General features: G+C 49.5%; 1 protein-coding gene and 1 long non-coding RNA gene across 2 annotated transcripts in view; both read left to right on the forward strand.

The window, feature by feature from the left end:
* The first annotated feature begins 378 nt into the window (after positions 1-378).
* Positions 379-9,250, forward strand: LOC148183835 (uncharacterized). The gene is made up of 5 exons (XR_015773145.1): positions 379-566; positions 1,540-1,658; positions 5,087-5,257; positions 7,945-8,016; positions 8,731-9,250. It is a non-coding gene; the product is annotated as an uncharacterized LOC148183835 (long non-coding RNA).
* A 121-nt stretch (positions 9,251-9,371) lies between these two features.
* Positions 9,372-14,989, forward strand: part of ITGB5 (integrin subunit beta 5) — a 56,757-nt gene continuing 51,139 nt past the window's right edge. The window contains exons 1-2 of the mRNA XM_005519642.3: positions 9,372-9,491; positions 13,573-13,658. Coding sequence (XP_005519699.2) covers positions 9,386-9,491; positions 13,573-13,658 — 192 coding nt within the window. The 5' untranslated portion in view covers positions 9,372-9,385. The remainder of the gene's footprint in view (positions 9,492-13,572; positions 13,659-14,989) is intronic.

The raw sequence follows: 14,989 nt of genomic DNA on the forward strand, positions 1-14,989 counted from the left end.
GGCATGTCTGCATGGGGTGTGCTGAACAGTGCTAAAGGAGCTGGGACAGAGGTTTGCTTGGTTTCAACACATACTTGCTTGGGAATATTGGCATAGATTCAGCCATCTGCCATTCTATGTTTATTTAGATATACCCAAGCATATTCAAGCAATGTGGGGTGGGAGGGGAGGGGCATGGTAGGTGCTGTGGGTGGCAGTGGGGTAAGAACCTGGGTCTGGGCAGCTGCCTTAGAGGAGCTGCACCTGAGGAATGTAATGGGATGGCAGGGTAAGAATGGGTGGGGTGATCAGGCCTGCTGCTGTCAGCACTGCTTACAGCTGAAACCAGCCTCAAAACTGAGAGCTAAACCTCTGCATCCACACATTCCCCAGCAATGCTCAGCATCCAAACTTGCACGTGTGAAAACAGCACCTTTCAGGCCTGAAGGCAGGAAGCACTTTGCTTTTATTTTGGCTGCTTGTTGGAGGAAGCTGCCCATTGTTTCTTTTAGGAGACTGTTTTTACACAGGTCCTTCATGCCATGTGCCAGGCTGGAGGCATAAACATGGAAAAGTGAACAATGAAGGTAAGATACCACTGCAGACCAAGGGGCTTGACTCTTCACTTCTTGAGCACCTTGAGTTTGATGGCTGGCTGTTTGCAAGGTGAATGACAGCACTCCTTCCAACAGCAGGGACAGGGGTGAGGGAAAAGGAGCCTCTCCTCTAGCAAGAAGTTTTCACCTCCTCTGTAGGAACGCCTTCAAAACAGAAACTCCTGGTATGAGAGTGTTTGGGGAAACTCAGGTGAGGGTTGAAGGGATTCAGGCAGGCGTTCTGGTGAACATGACTGTTCCTAGCTGGTTTTGGGGAGACCATGTCAGCTTCATCCTAGGCTCAGGAAGGTGACTGACCTTGGTACAACCCAGAGACAGAGGATCCTGCTGGTAATTTGTAGTTTAATAACCCACAATCTACAGCAAGGCAAGCCTAGCACTGCCTTATCTGTCACTCCTGTGAGAGGACTGTCATTTGTCAAGTTTGGCAGCTGCAAAGTCATCAATTGCTGTTTTACTCACATTTCCCATCCTTCACCCTTTTAGTTTTAGCCCAGTAATGCTCTCTGTTTCAAAGCCATGTGTCTGGTGTTGGGGAGGAAGAGTAGATTTGCTTACTAAGGGTTCCCAGCAGCATTACATTGACCTCTCCCACATTTTGGGGTGTGAGCGGAAAACACTGATTTTTATAGCAACTTGTCAAAAAAAATAATAAAAATCCCCAAACCCAAGACCAAAAGCCCAAAGTGGTGGAAGAAGAAAGAAACCCATAAAACATGTCAGGTCAAAATTAAACAGGAAAGATACAGGGCTAAAAATAAGATCTGTAGATTTCCTTGCCAAGGATGCTCTAGCTGCTGATAAAAGGCTCTTTAAATATACCAAAGCCACAAAGGCAGCTAGGAAATCAGTGGGAATGCTGACGACAAGGGTGTAGGAGCAGCAGATGGGGACGATGATGTAGCAGAGAAAGTCAGTGGTAACTTTGTGGCTGCTTTTACAGCTGAAGCTGTTGGGCAGCACCCCATGTCTGCCAGTCTGCAGTGGATCAGCTGGAAGAGCTGGAGCAACTGGGAGGAGAAGGGCAACACAGAGTAAAGAGCTAACAGGAGTAAAGGAAAAGTAAGTGAAGTCACTTTCATGGAGGTAAGAGGAGGGATGAGGTCAAATAGACAAAGTGGTTGTTAAAGTGACTGGGACCAGCCACTGATCCTGGGGACCCAAAGGAGCAGCAGAACCCAGAGGTGCAGGAGTGGGGGGCTGTGGTGCCCAGCTGTGCTCCCAGGCACAGTCAGCACATCACACCCTGCAGACTCACTGAGCTGCACTGAACCATCACTGATGGGTTTGCAGAGCCTCTGACTCAGAGTGGCAGCCAAACACCCACCAGAATCTGGGGGTACACAGTGCAAGGCTCAGTGCAAAGCAGACAGAAAAAAACCTGCAGGCACAGTTGGTGAACTTGCTGTCACAGGATGCTGTGGATGCTGTATCTGCAGGTTCAAAAAGAGATTAGGCAAATTCAGAGATGCAAATGCATCCTTGAGAGATGTACTCCCTAATAAAAGGATGAGAAAGAAGGGGTGCTGGAGGAAGGGGCTGTAAAAGCAGCTGGGCCCCCAAGACAGTCTGTCCTGTTGCACTTGCTGGAGCAGAGTCTGGGTCTGGATGGACATCCTGGACTAGAGGGACATCTCTCAGCTTCCGAATGCACTGACTTGCTTTATTCAACAGCAGCATGGGCTGAAAGGTGATGCCATTGGCATATGTACATAGGATCTTATATGCCCTAATTATGCCCATGCTGTTCATAAAACAGAGGCAGGGTAAGGTGCTGTACATGGGGCTCTGATGTTTGTGTAAAAACAGCCTCATAAACAAAGGGGAAATTTCACAAGCAGATAACTGAAAAAATGCTTCCTGCTTTTGAGTCTGGAAGGTGCTGCCTTTCACAGACAGGCTCCAAAGAGCAGCCTCCAGAGAGCAAAGTCTCCTCTCCCAGAGAAGCAAACCCAGACCAACAGCTCCCACTCTCCCTCTCCTGGTGGAAGCAAAACATCTTCTAAAGGAGCTATGACTCACCTGCTTCTCACTGCTCCCAATCCCCTGGACACTGTCTCCAAACCCCAGGCAGTGTCCCCCAGAGAACCCCCTATGGTGGGTGACATCGAGGGGAACAGAGAGGAAACATCTGCCCAACAGGTGGCCCAAACATGGCAGAGATTTCTCCAGGGGATCTGGGAGACTTGCAGGGTCAGATAAAGGGGGAAAAGGAAAATAGGATACTGAGAAGAAAAAAATGTTGTGAAGGACCCCAGAGAGGGCTGTGGAAGGACCCAACATTGTTTTTAGTGGGCATCTATGGCAGCCAAGCATTTTCCTCATTTGGGGTTTTTTGGGGTTTTATTTGGGTTTTTTTTTCCGCTGTGCTGAGGCTTTAATACCATTGGTAGCACTCTGAGGGCCATTTGTCCCAGCTGGTTTCCCTGTTTGGTCATTGTTTGGCAGCCAATTTTCAAAGCTGATATTAGCATCTTCCCACAGTAACATCCATCACATCTTGGTGGGTGGGAGGGCAAGGAAGGCCACCAGCCCTCCTGAGAGAGCTCCCCTTGACCCTCACTGGTGGCACTGCTGCCTGTTCCATGCTAAAAGACATGAGCCTGGTTAAACATTAGGGATTCTCTGCTTTTCCTGTAGTCACAGGTGTTCGGATGTAGCCAGGGAAAGAAAGTCTGCCGCATAAATGAGACTTTGGGGGGGAAAAAAAGGGCTTTCTCTCAAGTTTTTTTCATCCATAGAGATCTTTTATAGGGTAAATCAGCCAAAAGTTAAAAGAATAAATGTTTCATATCTGGAACAGTCAATGAATTCAAGAGGTCATTATAGTGCTAAGGTTCCTAATCCCCACTCAAGCAGAGGAATGTCTAAATTGGTGAGAAACAGGGGTCAAATGCAGGCAGGTATTTCAGTGCCTAACTTGTGCTGACATTAATGGGAATAGGGGTCTCTAGGGAGGAATTGTGGACCTGGGTCTGTATATCATTCCTATAAATGAAACAGGGCTTGTGTTGCACATGTGTAACAGTACCTTATTATTCTTTTCAAAGCAAGGTCTTTCCTTGTAGGCTCTTTAGCATTTCTCAACTGCTTTGTCCTTCCAAGATTGGTGTTGAACAGATTCTGCAGCAAGCTCATGCTGGGCAAAACCCACTTGCCAGAAGAATAAGCAAAAAACCAGAGTCTGGTGATTTATTTCAGATAGTGATTAAATAGCCAGGTGTCAGCTGTGATTTGAAAAAGCTGCACGGGACATTGTGAGGTCCAAACTGCACAGATCCAGGTGAATTCCTTGGAAACTCGTTTGTACCTCCAGAGCTCACCAAGGTGCTTAGGCCTGGAGCTTTTAGTCCATTCAGTGGGAATTTTGCCAGAGATTTGAGTGGAGCCAAGCCTAGCTGGCTCTACCTACTGACCTTTAAAATCGTATTTAATGATGCTTCCCCTACATCCAGGCGTACAAAGGGAATCTCTTTGGGCTCTCCGTTTATGAGAAACCCCCTGCCAGATGCATCCAGCATTTGCTCCCGGCTTTTGCGGCTCTCCCGGAGTGCTAACCAAAGTGGGACCAGTTTATGTGAGGCAAGATGTGCAGGGACACAGAGTATTTTTCAACTCGCAGTGCAGGGTGGTGAGGACGGACCTTCGGGCTCCTCTCGTTCCTCTCTGCCACCGAGCAGAGCCCCTGGCCACAAGATGGAGCTGGGACTTTGCAGTTGCAGGATAAGGCAAAACCTTTTCATGAGCACTCTTTCCTTGGGGCTAACCATTAACAGATACAGACAGGTTTCCACGGAGCTGCTCATTTTTAACCCTCTCCTGTGTCCCAGCCTTGTACATCCCCACGCCCGTCCCTCTGATGGTGCATTACTTAACTCTGGGGATTGGGGCATATTTTTTGGGATGGCTCATGGCTGGAGATATCCATCCTTCTTTTGAGTTCAGCATATAAGTGAGCCCCTCCTGTAAACAGCCTCGCAGGCAGCCCAGTGCCTCCCAGCCTGCTCCAGGGGCTGCAGGCACACCAAAACTTGGCCAGGTTTGGTCTGGCTTCAGCATCCTTGTCTCAACTTTATGTACCATTGTGGCATGAGGAAAGCTTCCCCCTTGTACTTCCCTCACTTTCCAGCCCAGCAGCTTCAGGTATGGGCTGGCTCAGAGATTTATTCTGAACTCTGCCTTTTTTTCATCTATTAGTCAAAACTTGGCAAAATCACTTTAGGTGCTCTTCTCTTCTTCCCAGAAGTGTTGCAATGCTCTCTTCAGCAGGTCAGGAGTTGTTTGGGAGTAGTATTCCTCCTGAGTATCTGAGAACAGAGGTTGGTCCTTAGATGGTAAAAATATCTATTTTTATAGCAGGCAGCAGCAACATGTGCTGCATCTTTAGCCAGAGAATAAAAACAGGATTAAATTTATGGTTGTAATTTTTGGCATGTGGTAGTTGCCTATTACTAACAAGCATTTTGTGTGAATTGTATTTTTTTTTATAGCTTCCTTGGAAAAAGAAGGAGACAAACTTTTTCCATGGTAGTGAAAACCCCAGCAGCCTGGTCTGTGGGAGGAAGCAGTGTGGGGATGGCAAAGCTGCCTGCCCACAGCTTGAGTCTCTCCTCTCGTATTTCCCATCGTGGCACAGCCAGGAGGAACCAGCAAACAGCATGGTGAGAACCTGGAAAGGAAAAATAAGTGTTTTTGTAGTACAAGAACTGTTTGTAACATGGTGGAGGCTTCCAAAGTTCAAATGAGCTTGCCTTTTATTTCACATCCCTGATCCTACACCCCAGTTTGACCCTAGCTCTCCTAAAACTCCTTTTTATTAAAACCATAAATCAGTCCAGTTTTTTTTCACCATCTGAATTCCAGTTTGGTCCTCCCTTGTTGTATGGAGAGTTGCTGGGACCAAAGGACTGGGGGATGTTCAGGACCTGCACCAATGGTGCCCAAAACCAGGCTGCACCTGGATTCCCCATCCAGCCATCTGACTTCTGGAAATAGACAATCTTAGATGTCTTAGCTGGTCTTTCTTGCACACTAGAGAGCTGTGCCTGGGATCCTGAACTTACTGCAAATACGGTGGATGGATGAGTTATACCCAATAACGTGGCTGTAGTGAATTACATCCAGACATGATATTTCTTCCAGCTGGAGCTGCTAGGAAGTAGCAAACCTAAACTTATGCCACAGAGTCCAGATAGAAATGGGAGAAAGTCAGAGATGCCCCAGGATTTTGCTGCTGGAGACTGGCTGTATTTTGTGAAACCCTAAGGCAGAGATGGAGCTTCACCCTGAAAGAGGCTGTGGCTTTGTCTAAAGGCCTGGGAGCGGCTCAGACTGGTGCAGAGAGAGGAAGGAATCACCACTGACAATCCAGAACCTCTTTAGTGCCATGGCAGATATCTAGATGTGACTCAGATGCTTTTATCCACCCTTTCTGCTCTAAGGAAGATATGACAATGAAAACATATCTGTAGAGCACCTGGAATATCTCAGACAAAGGATTTTATTTGCTTTAGCTGATGATAAAAGAGCCAAAGAATCTGCTGGAGTCAGAATCAACTTATAATTACATCACTTTCAAATGCCCAGGTCAGATACCCTGGGTTTATGTCCTGCTTTAGCCACAGGTTAAAGTGCAAGTGATAAGAAAGTGAACATAAAGATCAGGCCTTTCCAGACAGGGATTTTCCTCTCTCTGTAACAGCAAAACTGTGCAAGGATAGTGAAAACCCAAGTCCAAGGGCCCCTGTAGCAGATTTGAAGGAACCTGAGGGATCTCAGTCTCATGAACTAGGTGATCCTCAAGAATGGCATTTTGTAGACAGGAGACACGATAGTCAAGAGAGAAAAGAGCCAGGCTGTGGTGACGGCTGTTCCTGGAGATCAAGGCAGATTTTGTTGTAGGTCATCCTCTCACAATACCCAGAAGACAGAGCCCTTTTTTCAGTTCTCTTCCCAAAATCTTGGTGCTGCCTCAAACTCACCTACTGACTACATAATAATCTTGCTGAGACATGGGCACTAAAAGCTTTTTTTCTCAAGCCCTTACTCAGAACAAGGGAATCCCAGGAGGAAGATCAAGGGATTGTCTGGTTTCATACATGAAGGCAATCCTTCTTTGGGGTATCTAGTGTCACCCCATCCCTGACTCCAGAAAACAGCCAGGACACATTGTCACTCTAAGCAGGAGGGGTTTATACCAACACCTTCTCTGTGGATCTCATTTCAGGCCACACATTGCCTCTGCTCATGCCTAATTTCTTGGTCCATGGCCAACCTCAGGGACACAAGGCTGCCTGCTTTCTCTGGAACTGAGCTGCCCACCTCATTTACCACTAATTCCCCCTCCGTGTTACAGCTGCTCACTTGGCCATTAGTACAATTACCTTTTGCTGCTGCATGTGGGGCAAGAGAACAGCACCAGCTTCAGAGAAGGGTATTAACACTCTTCTCAACAGGGAAGCCACAGCACTTCCCTGTGGCTCCAGGGGTCTTTCCCTGTACACACCACACTGTGGTCTGTTGGTCAGTGGTGTTATACTGGCATGAGATAAACCACCTGTGACTCTGCGGGACCTTCCAAGGGTTTGGCTTGAAAAACACGATGACTGATAGCAGATGTTGAGCATCAACAACATTTTACTGCTCAGAAAGTGCATAGTAGCAGCTCCTGACCTTCCCCCTTCTCATGGGGGTTTCTCATGGGGCCTGTGGGATGGGAACAGCCTGAGCATGGCGAGCACCAGGTGCTTGTCCCAGTGCCACAGGCGCCTGCAGAAAGAGAGAGCCCAGCCCCAGCTGAGCCCAGCTAAATATAGCCAGTGACTAGGGAGCTCCTACGCCTCGCCTTGCTCTCGTCCTGCTGAAATACATTCCTTCTGAAAGTACTGCCTGCTTCCTCAAGCCCTCTTCTCTGCTCCTTGAGATGCCACAGTTGAGTCTCAAAGGGTGGTTTCCTTCCCTCCAAGTAATTTCTTTACCCCAAGGCTCTGCTTTTCCTTTTTCCCCCTTGCTCATTCACCACTTGCCCCTGTGCATCTGCTCCTTCATCCAGTGCTCCCGGGGCAGCATGGCAGGACACAGGGACAAGAGTTGAGCATCTCCCTGCTCCTACTGCCAGGAATGGTTTAAAGCTCCCAAACATGAGTCTGTCCACGGATATTTACAGTTGTAGTTGTGTCTTGGGGTACTTGGGCATGGCCAGAAGATCAAAGAAGGGACTTCTAGGTCTACACAAGGCTTCTCTGGGCAGCAATGCTCATATTTTATACATGAGCATATATTTTATACTTTATCTCTTGCAAGTGTGGGATCTGCATTTCACTTTCTTTTTTTTTTTTTTTTTCCACAGGAATATTAAAAATATTCCACAGAGGAACAACCTGCTTTGAAGTCCCCACACACCACATCTTGCCATGTCCAGGTCAGTCCCAAAATGGCCAGTATTAATTTTATTATTAAAAAATGGGAACAGCATGCACCTTATTGTGTTTTTGGGATAACAGGGAGACCTGATGCTGTCCCATTCTCCACGCACAGCCAACAGCTCGAGGGCAGCTTGTAGGTTACCGCCTGTCCCACATACCACACTCCTACCGTGGCAGCAGTGTTGATGAGGTATTTAGTGATATTTTTGCGCTGGTTGCAATCAGGGGGTAAGTTGTGATGCCCCTACAGCCACACCAGGACTTGGTTTGATTTAGCTGCACTGGGACAGTTAAAATGTTACAACTTTTGTAGGTGTGTATTTCCTAAAACAACAAATAGTCACTTTAAACTCAAACCTGATTTCTCCCGGGGTATGAAGAGGTTGAAGAAATCAGCAAGGTTTGTGAAAGTAGCGTTGGAAATCAGTGCAAGTAAGGGGAAATTTTGGCAGGTGGCATTACAGTTAATCACTTCTGTCTGAGAACAGCAACACAACATCTGTGTTTTAAGCAAAATCTGATGTAAGATCTAGTAGACGTGAGGGTGTCATGAAGGTCTGCAAGTCATGGGTGAGTTACCTGTTACCTGCTTTTAAAATCAATGATCAGCTCTAGGGATGATTTTGATTTATTTAAGAAGCAGAAGAATACAGAAAGCTCTCCAGCAACGCAAACACGATCATAAACCCGATGCTTCCTTTCGATCCCAGGTGTTGATGTCCCAGGCGGTGGGGGCGTGGACCGTGCCAAAAAGCCGCCAGACAGCGAGCGCAGCGCTGCCCGGGTGCCCTGGCTCAAAGCGCCCTTGGGTAAATGAACACAGTCTGTTTGCACAGAGAAAATCCCTGAAGCAGGAAAAACGCCACGTAAGAGCAGGCAGTGACCCGTGGGGAATGAATGCAAGCCCCGCTGCGAGCGGGAGAGGAGGGCGCGCATTCCTCGTGTGCCTGTGGGTACCTCTGCGTGCGTGCCCGTGTCCGTGTGTCTGGGCACGCCGTGCGTGTCCGGCTGTGCCTGTCCGCGGGGCACACGTGCAGAGGCAGCCTGTGCTGTGCTGTCCGTGTCCCGTGTGCGTGGGCCCGGCCGTGCCGCGGCTCCCGCTCCGCAGCCTTCGGGGCTACGCCTCCCTGAGCGGGGCGGGGAGGCGGCAGCGCACCCTCGGGAGCGGGACAGACACACGCACGGACACACGGAGCACGGGCAGGACGACCCGCACACCGCCCCGTCCCGTCCCGCCGCCCCCGGGCAGCTCCGCGGCGCCGCCCCCGCCTCCTCCTCCCGCCGCCGCCGCCGCCGCGGCCGCACAAAAGGCGGCGGGGGGGGCCCGGCCGGGGAGGGCGGCCCCGCCGCCCCGCCCGCCGCACCATGCCCCGCCGAGGGGGGCTGCCGGCCCCCGCCGCCGCCCGCCGGCCCCCCCCGCTCCTCCTCCTCCGCCTCCTCCTCCTGGCCGCCCCGCTGCAGCCCGGCAGAGGTAAGGGCCGCTCCGCTGCCGCCGCCCCGGGCCCTGCGAACGCCGCTCCGGAAGGCGGCTTGTCCCCCAGACCCGCCTCGGTGCTCTGCGTTACCGTCTGTGTTCTCCCCTCTCTCGCTCCCCTTCCCGGTGCCTCCCCCCGGCGCCCGCTTTGCCGTGCGTCCGCAGCCGGCGGGCCGCGGGCCCCCGCGGCCCCCACTGTCCCCACTGTCCCCACTGTCCCCGCGGCCCCCGCTGTCCCCACTGTCCCCGCGGCCCCCGCTGTCCCCACTGTCCCCGCTGTCCCCGCGGTCCCCGTGCCCGGGGCTGGCCGCTGCCGGGGCTCTCCGCGCTCTCCCCGGCCCCCTCCCGCCGTGTCCCCGCTTGCGGGCGGCGAGGACCCGCGCTCCGGCAGCGCTGCGGCGCACGGACCGCAGCCGCGGGGTGTTGCACCTTCGCCTTAAAAAGCATGGAACTGGTATTTATGCGCCTCGCTCTATATATATATTTCTAATGGAAGCGGCTGCAGCCACTCCTGTTCAGGGATAAGCACTTCCCCGGGATGTTTGCCTGAGCGCTGGGTGTTAATGGGATGAGGAGTAGCAGCAGAAAGCCACACACAGGCTGTCGCACTGTCGGTGACCGCTCTCCGCTCTCGCACCTTGTATCGTTGCTCACTTGCACCTTGTACCGTCTCCCCCCGTCTGCGTGGCAGCCAGAGAGAGAGAGGTCCTTGTCCCCCGTGGGGATGCTCTCTGTTTCTGCACACACACGTGTGAACTGCAGTGCATTTGTAACTCCGCTCCAGCAGTACTGGAAATAGGATTTCCCTCCTCTCTGAGCACTCGGGGAAACTTTTTTATAGAAAGGAAGCCCACAAAATGCCTAAGTCCACTATTCCAGTACTTACTCTCAGTGCTTGATATTTTAATGAGTAATTTTAACAAGAGGCTCATCTTGCAGAGTGCTGTAGTATATGACTGCAAAGGCTCAGAAGAGGTTTCCTTAACTTTATTTTTTTGTGTGTGGGCCTGATGCATGGAATTGATGGTTCAGCATTGCAGCAGACCATCTCTAGTCTCTTAGAATGCTTCTTGCAAGCACAGATAAAATGCTGCTTTTTCATGCTTAGCTGTATAAAGTGCATCAATTTTTAATTTTTTTTTTTCTGTCTTCCCTAAGCAAGCCAGTACATTCACCTCCGTTTGAGGAGCTGCCCAAACTAGGATTTCTTGCAGAACAGGTTTAAACTGAGGTCTGATTGCCTGGAGCATCTCTATGAGTAAATTTGCTGAGTACCTTTCATCAGAGTTTCCTATCTCTGCATCTGTAGTTTGATGTACTAAAATCTCTGCTGTCTAGTGGGATACACTGTCTTCTACTTCTTTGAGCGCTCCTGCAGCTCAGTCCAAGGGAAGGATGTCATTTGGAGATGCTCTTTGTGCTTGCTGGACACTACTGTGCAAAATAGATAAAATAGGGTGCAGGGCTTAGGAGTCAGTGGCATCATTATGAAGGACTGTATGTGGGCTGTGCAGTTTAGCAATCCAGCAGGGTGGATTATTTACCTCCAGAGTAATCCCAGCTAAATCCTGGATGAAATTCCCTCCATTATAAGAAGTTTAGCTGATTTTTCAGGAGTGGTTTCATTAAATGTATCACAGTCCAAAGAGCAGACTGAGTTCCTTCCAGTCTCACTGGGTGATTTGCCCCAGCATATGCAAGGATCTGCACTGGCATGAGCATCATCAGGTCCTTCCTCTGCCTGATTCAGGACTGCACTGAATCGAGCACAGCAAGATTTGCATCTGGAAAATCCAGTGTGTTTCTACTCCAACTCAAAAAGCTCAGGTTTCAGTCTAAAATTGGAGGACTTCACAAGGCCCTATTTTCACAACAATGCTGGAAATGGTTTAGTACTGCTGCAGAGTGGAAAGAAAAGCATACTTGGAAACTTCAAAAGCTGCCACCAGGAGGAATGTCACCCCATGGCTGGCCACAGGAGCGTGGGCTGCTTTGGTCATGGCACGCAGTGGAAGGAGACCTTGGTTCTCATTCAGCTATTACTGTGACTAAGTAAACTCTCAAAAATTCATCAGTCGGGAATGGAGGTAAATATTTCCATGTGGATGGGCAAGTGAAGCTGTGGGAGAGCCAGGCCTGGGTAGCCAGGGTACAAATGCAAGTATTTGCTACATAAAGCCCATTATTTTTGCTGGGTTACTCTGTGCACAGCTGCCAGAGCAGCAGCTCTCAAGGAGAGGCTTTGAGCCATGTTGTAGGGTTTGCAAATTCAAGTGTTAATTGCTGTCTAAATTTTAACTCAGTTGAAGAAGTTACATTTTGGTTCATACTACCCATTTATCTTTTGAGCTCTTGCAATGTCCAGGAGCTGGAATATAACTTCTGAATGCAAACAAGGAATGAAATGCCTGGGGATGTGGCAACAGCCAGAAGGAAAAAAACCCCACACTCTTAAGAAGGCTCTTGTTTGGTATGAATGAGCCCAAGGAGCCTGTTTGAATGAGAGCCATAGAGAGAGTGCAGGGCTTGGCTCTCTGGGGTTAGAGTTAACCACCTTGCGGGCAGCAGAAGCCCTCAGTGCAGGGCTCTGGCACGGTCAGACCTCTGTGATGACTCAGAATGATTGACAGGACCTCCTTATCCTCTTTTTGTTTTTAGTCCAGGGCACGCTAGGTTTCCCTCCAGCTGTCCAGTTTGATTCACTGCTTCCTGTGCTCACAGCTCAGCCCCTTATGGGAGCGACCCAGGCAGCCACGGCTTTCCATTTCTTGGTGCAATATTCACACGGGATTCAGCAAAAATCCTTCTTCCAAAGCTCTCATGGCAGAAAGTTCTTGGGTCAGGAGAAGACTTCATGGGACTCTTCAGCAGCTCTTGGCAAGTCTGGGAATCTGCAGATTACACCCAGTAGCAGCGTGGTGCGCCGGTATCTGCAGATGCAACTGGCTGAAAATAGAGGCCTGACAATGCTTTTATTGACATTTGGGTTGGAAAAAATAGCAGACTGGGAGTTCAAGCCTGAGGCGTTTCATTTGGAGCGCGCAGCCTCTGTGCTGGAACCTCAGCTGAAGATTTCTTTAATCATTTATTGGCAGTGGAAGTTAATAGCTGCACCCGGGGGAGCTGGGCCATCAGTGGTATGGAAGGGCACATTCATAGCCACAGGCACGCTTGAACAAGCTGCTGCATTCAAAGCCCATGCCACTGATGTCTACTTCAGCTTTACTTGTGTGGTTCCACTTCATTTTTAAAGCCCAAAGTGCAAATTGTGGATTTTGTAAGTAAAACCTGCTTGGGACCCCTTGTGCTGCTGGGCACCAGCAATCCAGGAGCAAAGAGCATCAGCCTGGCTGATGCCCCTGCTGGGATCACTGGCAGGGAGAGCCCTCGGTGTCTGCCACCCCTGCTGCTTTGGATGTGTCCCAGTGCAAACACACTGCACAGCTTAACCTGGATATCCTGTGGAAATGTCTCTTGTAGTGACATAAAAGTAATTTACAGTAACATGAGTCCACTGTGAGAATCACCTGTGTGGGAAGGGAAGATGAGTGTGTTTTAAAAGTGCTTTAGTATGAAAATTATGGGAAGAGGCCCCCTCATATATTCAGCTAGAAAAAAATGAGAAGATATGTGTAAAAATGTGATTTTAAAAGTCATCATCTCAGGGGCTTTTGGACAGCCAGCTCCATGTTTCAGACTGGTCAAACAGTTACTGCCTTCTGTCCACAGCAATAGGAATATTTGATGAGGCAGATGAGTAGCTGGACTCTTTGATTAATCAGACACCATTGAAAAAGACTAAAGAAAAATCACCAGATTCAGTCATATTTTAGAGGTTCTTAGCACCCCAAAGCAAGTTTCTGCCCTTTTCATTTGCCTTAGGGAAGGGAAAGAAAACACTACCTTCTTACAGATGAAGAGAGGCTTATAGCTTCTCCTGCCTTTTAGGCTCCTGGGAGATCATTTGCTCTTGTTTGAATTTACAGTGTGTTTAGCTTTAAGAATGTCTCAGAACCCCACTAAACACTGTTTTGGAGTGGAATAACCATTCAGCCCATCCTGTTCTCTTTTACTGAAGGTCTCAATCTGTGCACCAGTGGAAGCGCCACGTCCTGTGAAGAGTGTCTCCTCATCCATCCCAAGTGTGCCTGGTGCTCCAAGGAGGTAGGTGGGCACACCTCGTTTGTCTTTCATGCTTTTTGTAGTGTTGGAAGGGAGCTCTTTTCTCACCTTGCCTGTTCCTGATTCGTGGCACGAGGGGTGGGTGAGGGCAGAGGATGCTCCATGCCGAGTGTATTTTGGGTGTATGTGACTCCTCAGCTCTTTGACATCATAGGAAATAAGGCTTTGACCCCACTGGCCCTCACACACCCTAAACAGAGCAGCACTGTTCCTTCAGTCCTTCTGTCCCTTCAATTACCTTCTTGTTTTTGGTGGATGCTGGGTCCCTGCCTGGGCTCTGTGTTGCAGGGAGCCTTTGCTCCAAAGCTCTCTCCCTAAAAAGCCCCAAGCTCCTGGCTAGTGTCCTGCTACGTGTCCCTTGTCGTGTGGCCTGGCAGGGGCTCTTTGTCTGTAACAAAGACAATTCTCCTTTCTGAATCTGTTGTGTCATTTTGGGGGGGTGACCCATGCTCTGGCATCAGTGCTACGAGTTGAACAGAATAACTGAGCACTTCAGAGGGAAAATATATCCTTGTCTTGATGCTGAAGCTGCTCACTCATAATTCAGCTGTGCCTCCTTGTTTGTGAGGAATTGCAAATACCTCCCCCTGCTCCCTAGGGGATGCTCATGAGTTTAGATTTATATATACAATCCAATATATGTCTTATCAAGTAGACTTAAAATTTCTAGAGAACAGGGTGTGTGAAAGACCTAATAATTTCTCATGCATAGAAAGCAATTGCCTGCTTAGTGCCTGTCCGAGGTGTTCAGGAGAGAAGTGTGGATGCTTTCAGATGCATGGAAAAATCTGAAGACCAGGCTGGCACAGCTGCTGTGTCAGGAACCAGTTTTTGGGGTGTGAGAACCTCAGAGCAGTGGATGACCTTGAACTTCTCGATGGGCATGGCCAGTGGTGATGCTGTTCTGTTCCCTGCTGACCCTTATTCCTCTAATGTGGCTATCCCTGTTCCCTTTTGAGTGCTCACTTCACCTTCCAGCTGCAGCTGGTGTTGCTGAGCTGAGGATTCAGGCTCTGTTTCTTCTGCTGTTCCCATCCCTCCTCCTGCCAGCCCTGCCTGGGGCAGCTGCCAGCTCCAGGGCAGAGGATGGGTTTGGGGATGGAGATGGATGTGGGGTGAAGGTGGCTTCCAATCCCTCTGGTTTTGGGTCTTGTGGGGTGCCCAAACCATTGGCTCTCCAGGTCTGTTTCACTGGAGTTTTCACTGATAAGCACAGTTGCATTTCTCCAGGGAAAACCTCGTAATTCCACAAACATCACGCTGCTGCCTGACAGTGTAATAGCATTCATGGGTTGTTCTTTTCCAGCAAGGCA

Source organism: Pseudopodoces humilis, chromosome 8 (genome assembly GCF_049639895.1).
Source record: "Pseudopodoces humilis isolate 2021_Gansu_Grassland_sample_001 chromosome 8, ASM4963989v1, whole genome shotgun sequence".
Taxonomy (NCBI): domain Eukaryota; kingdom Metazoa; phylum Chordata; class Aves; order Passeriformes; family Paridae; genus Pseudopodoces; species Pseudopodoces humilis.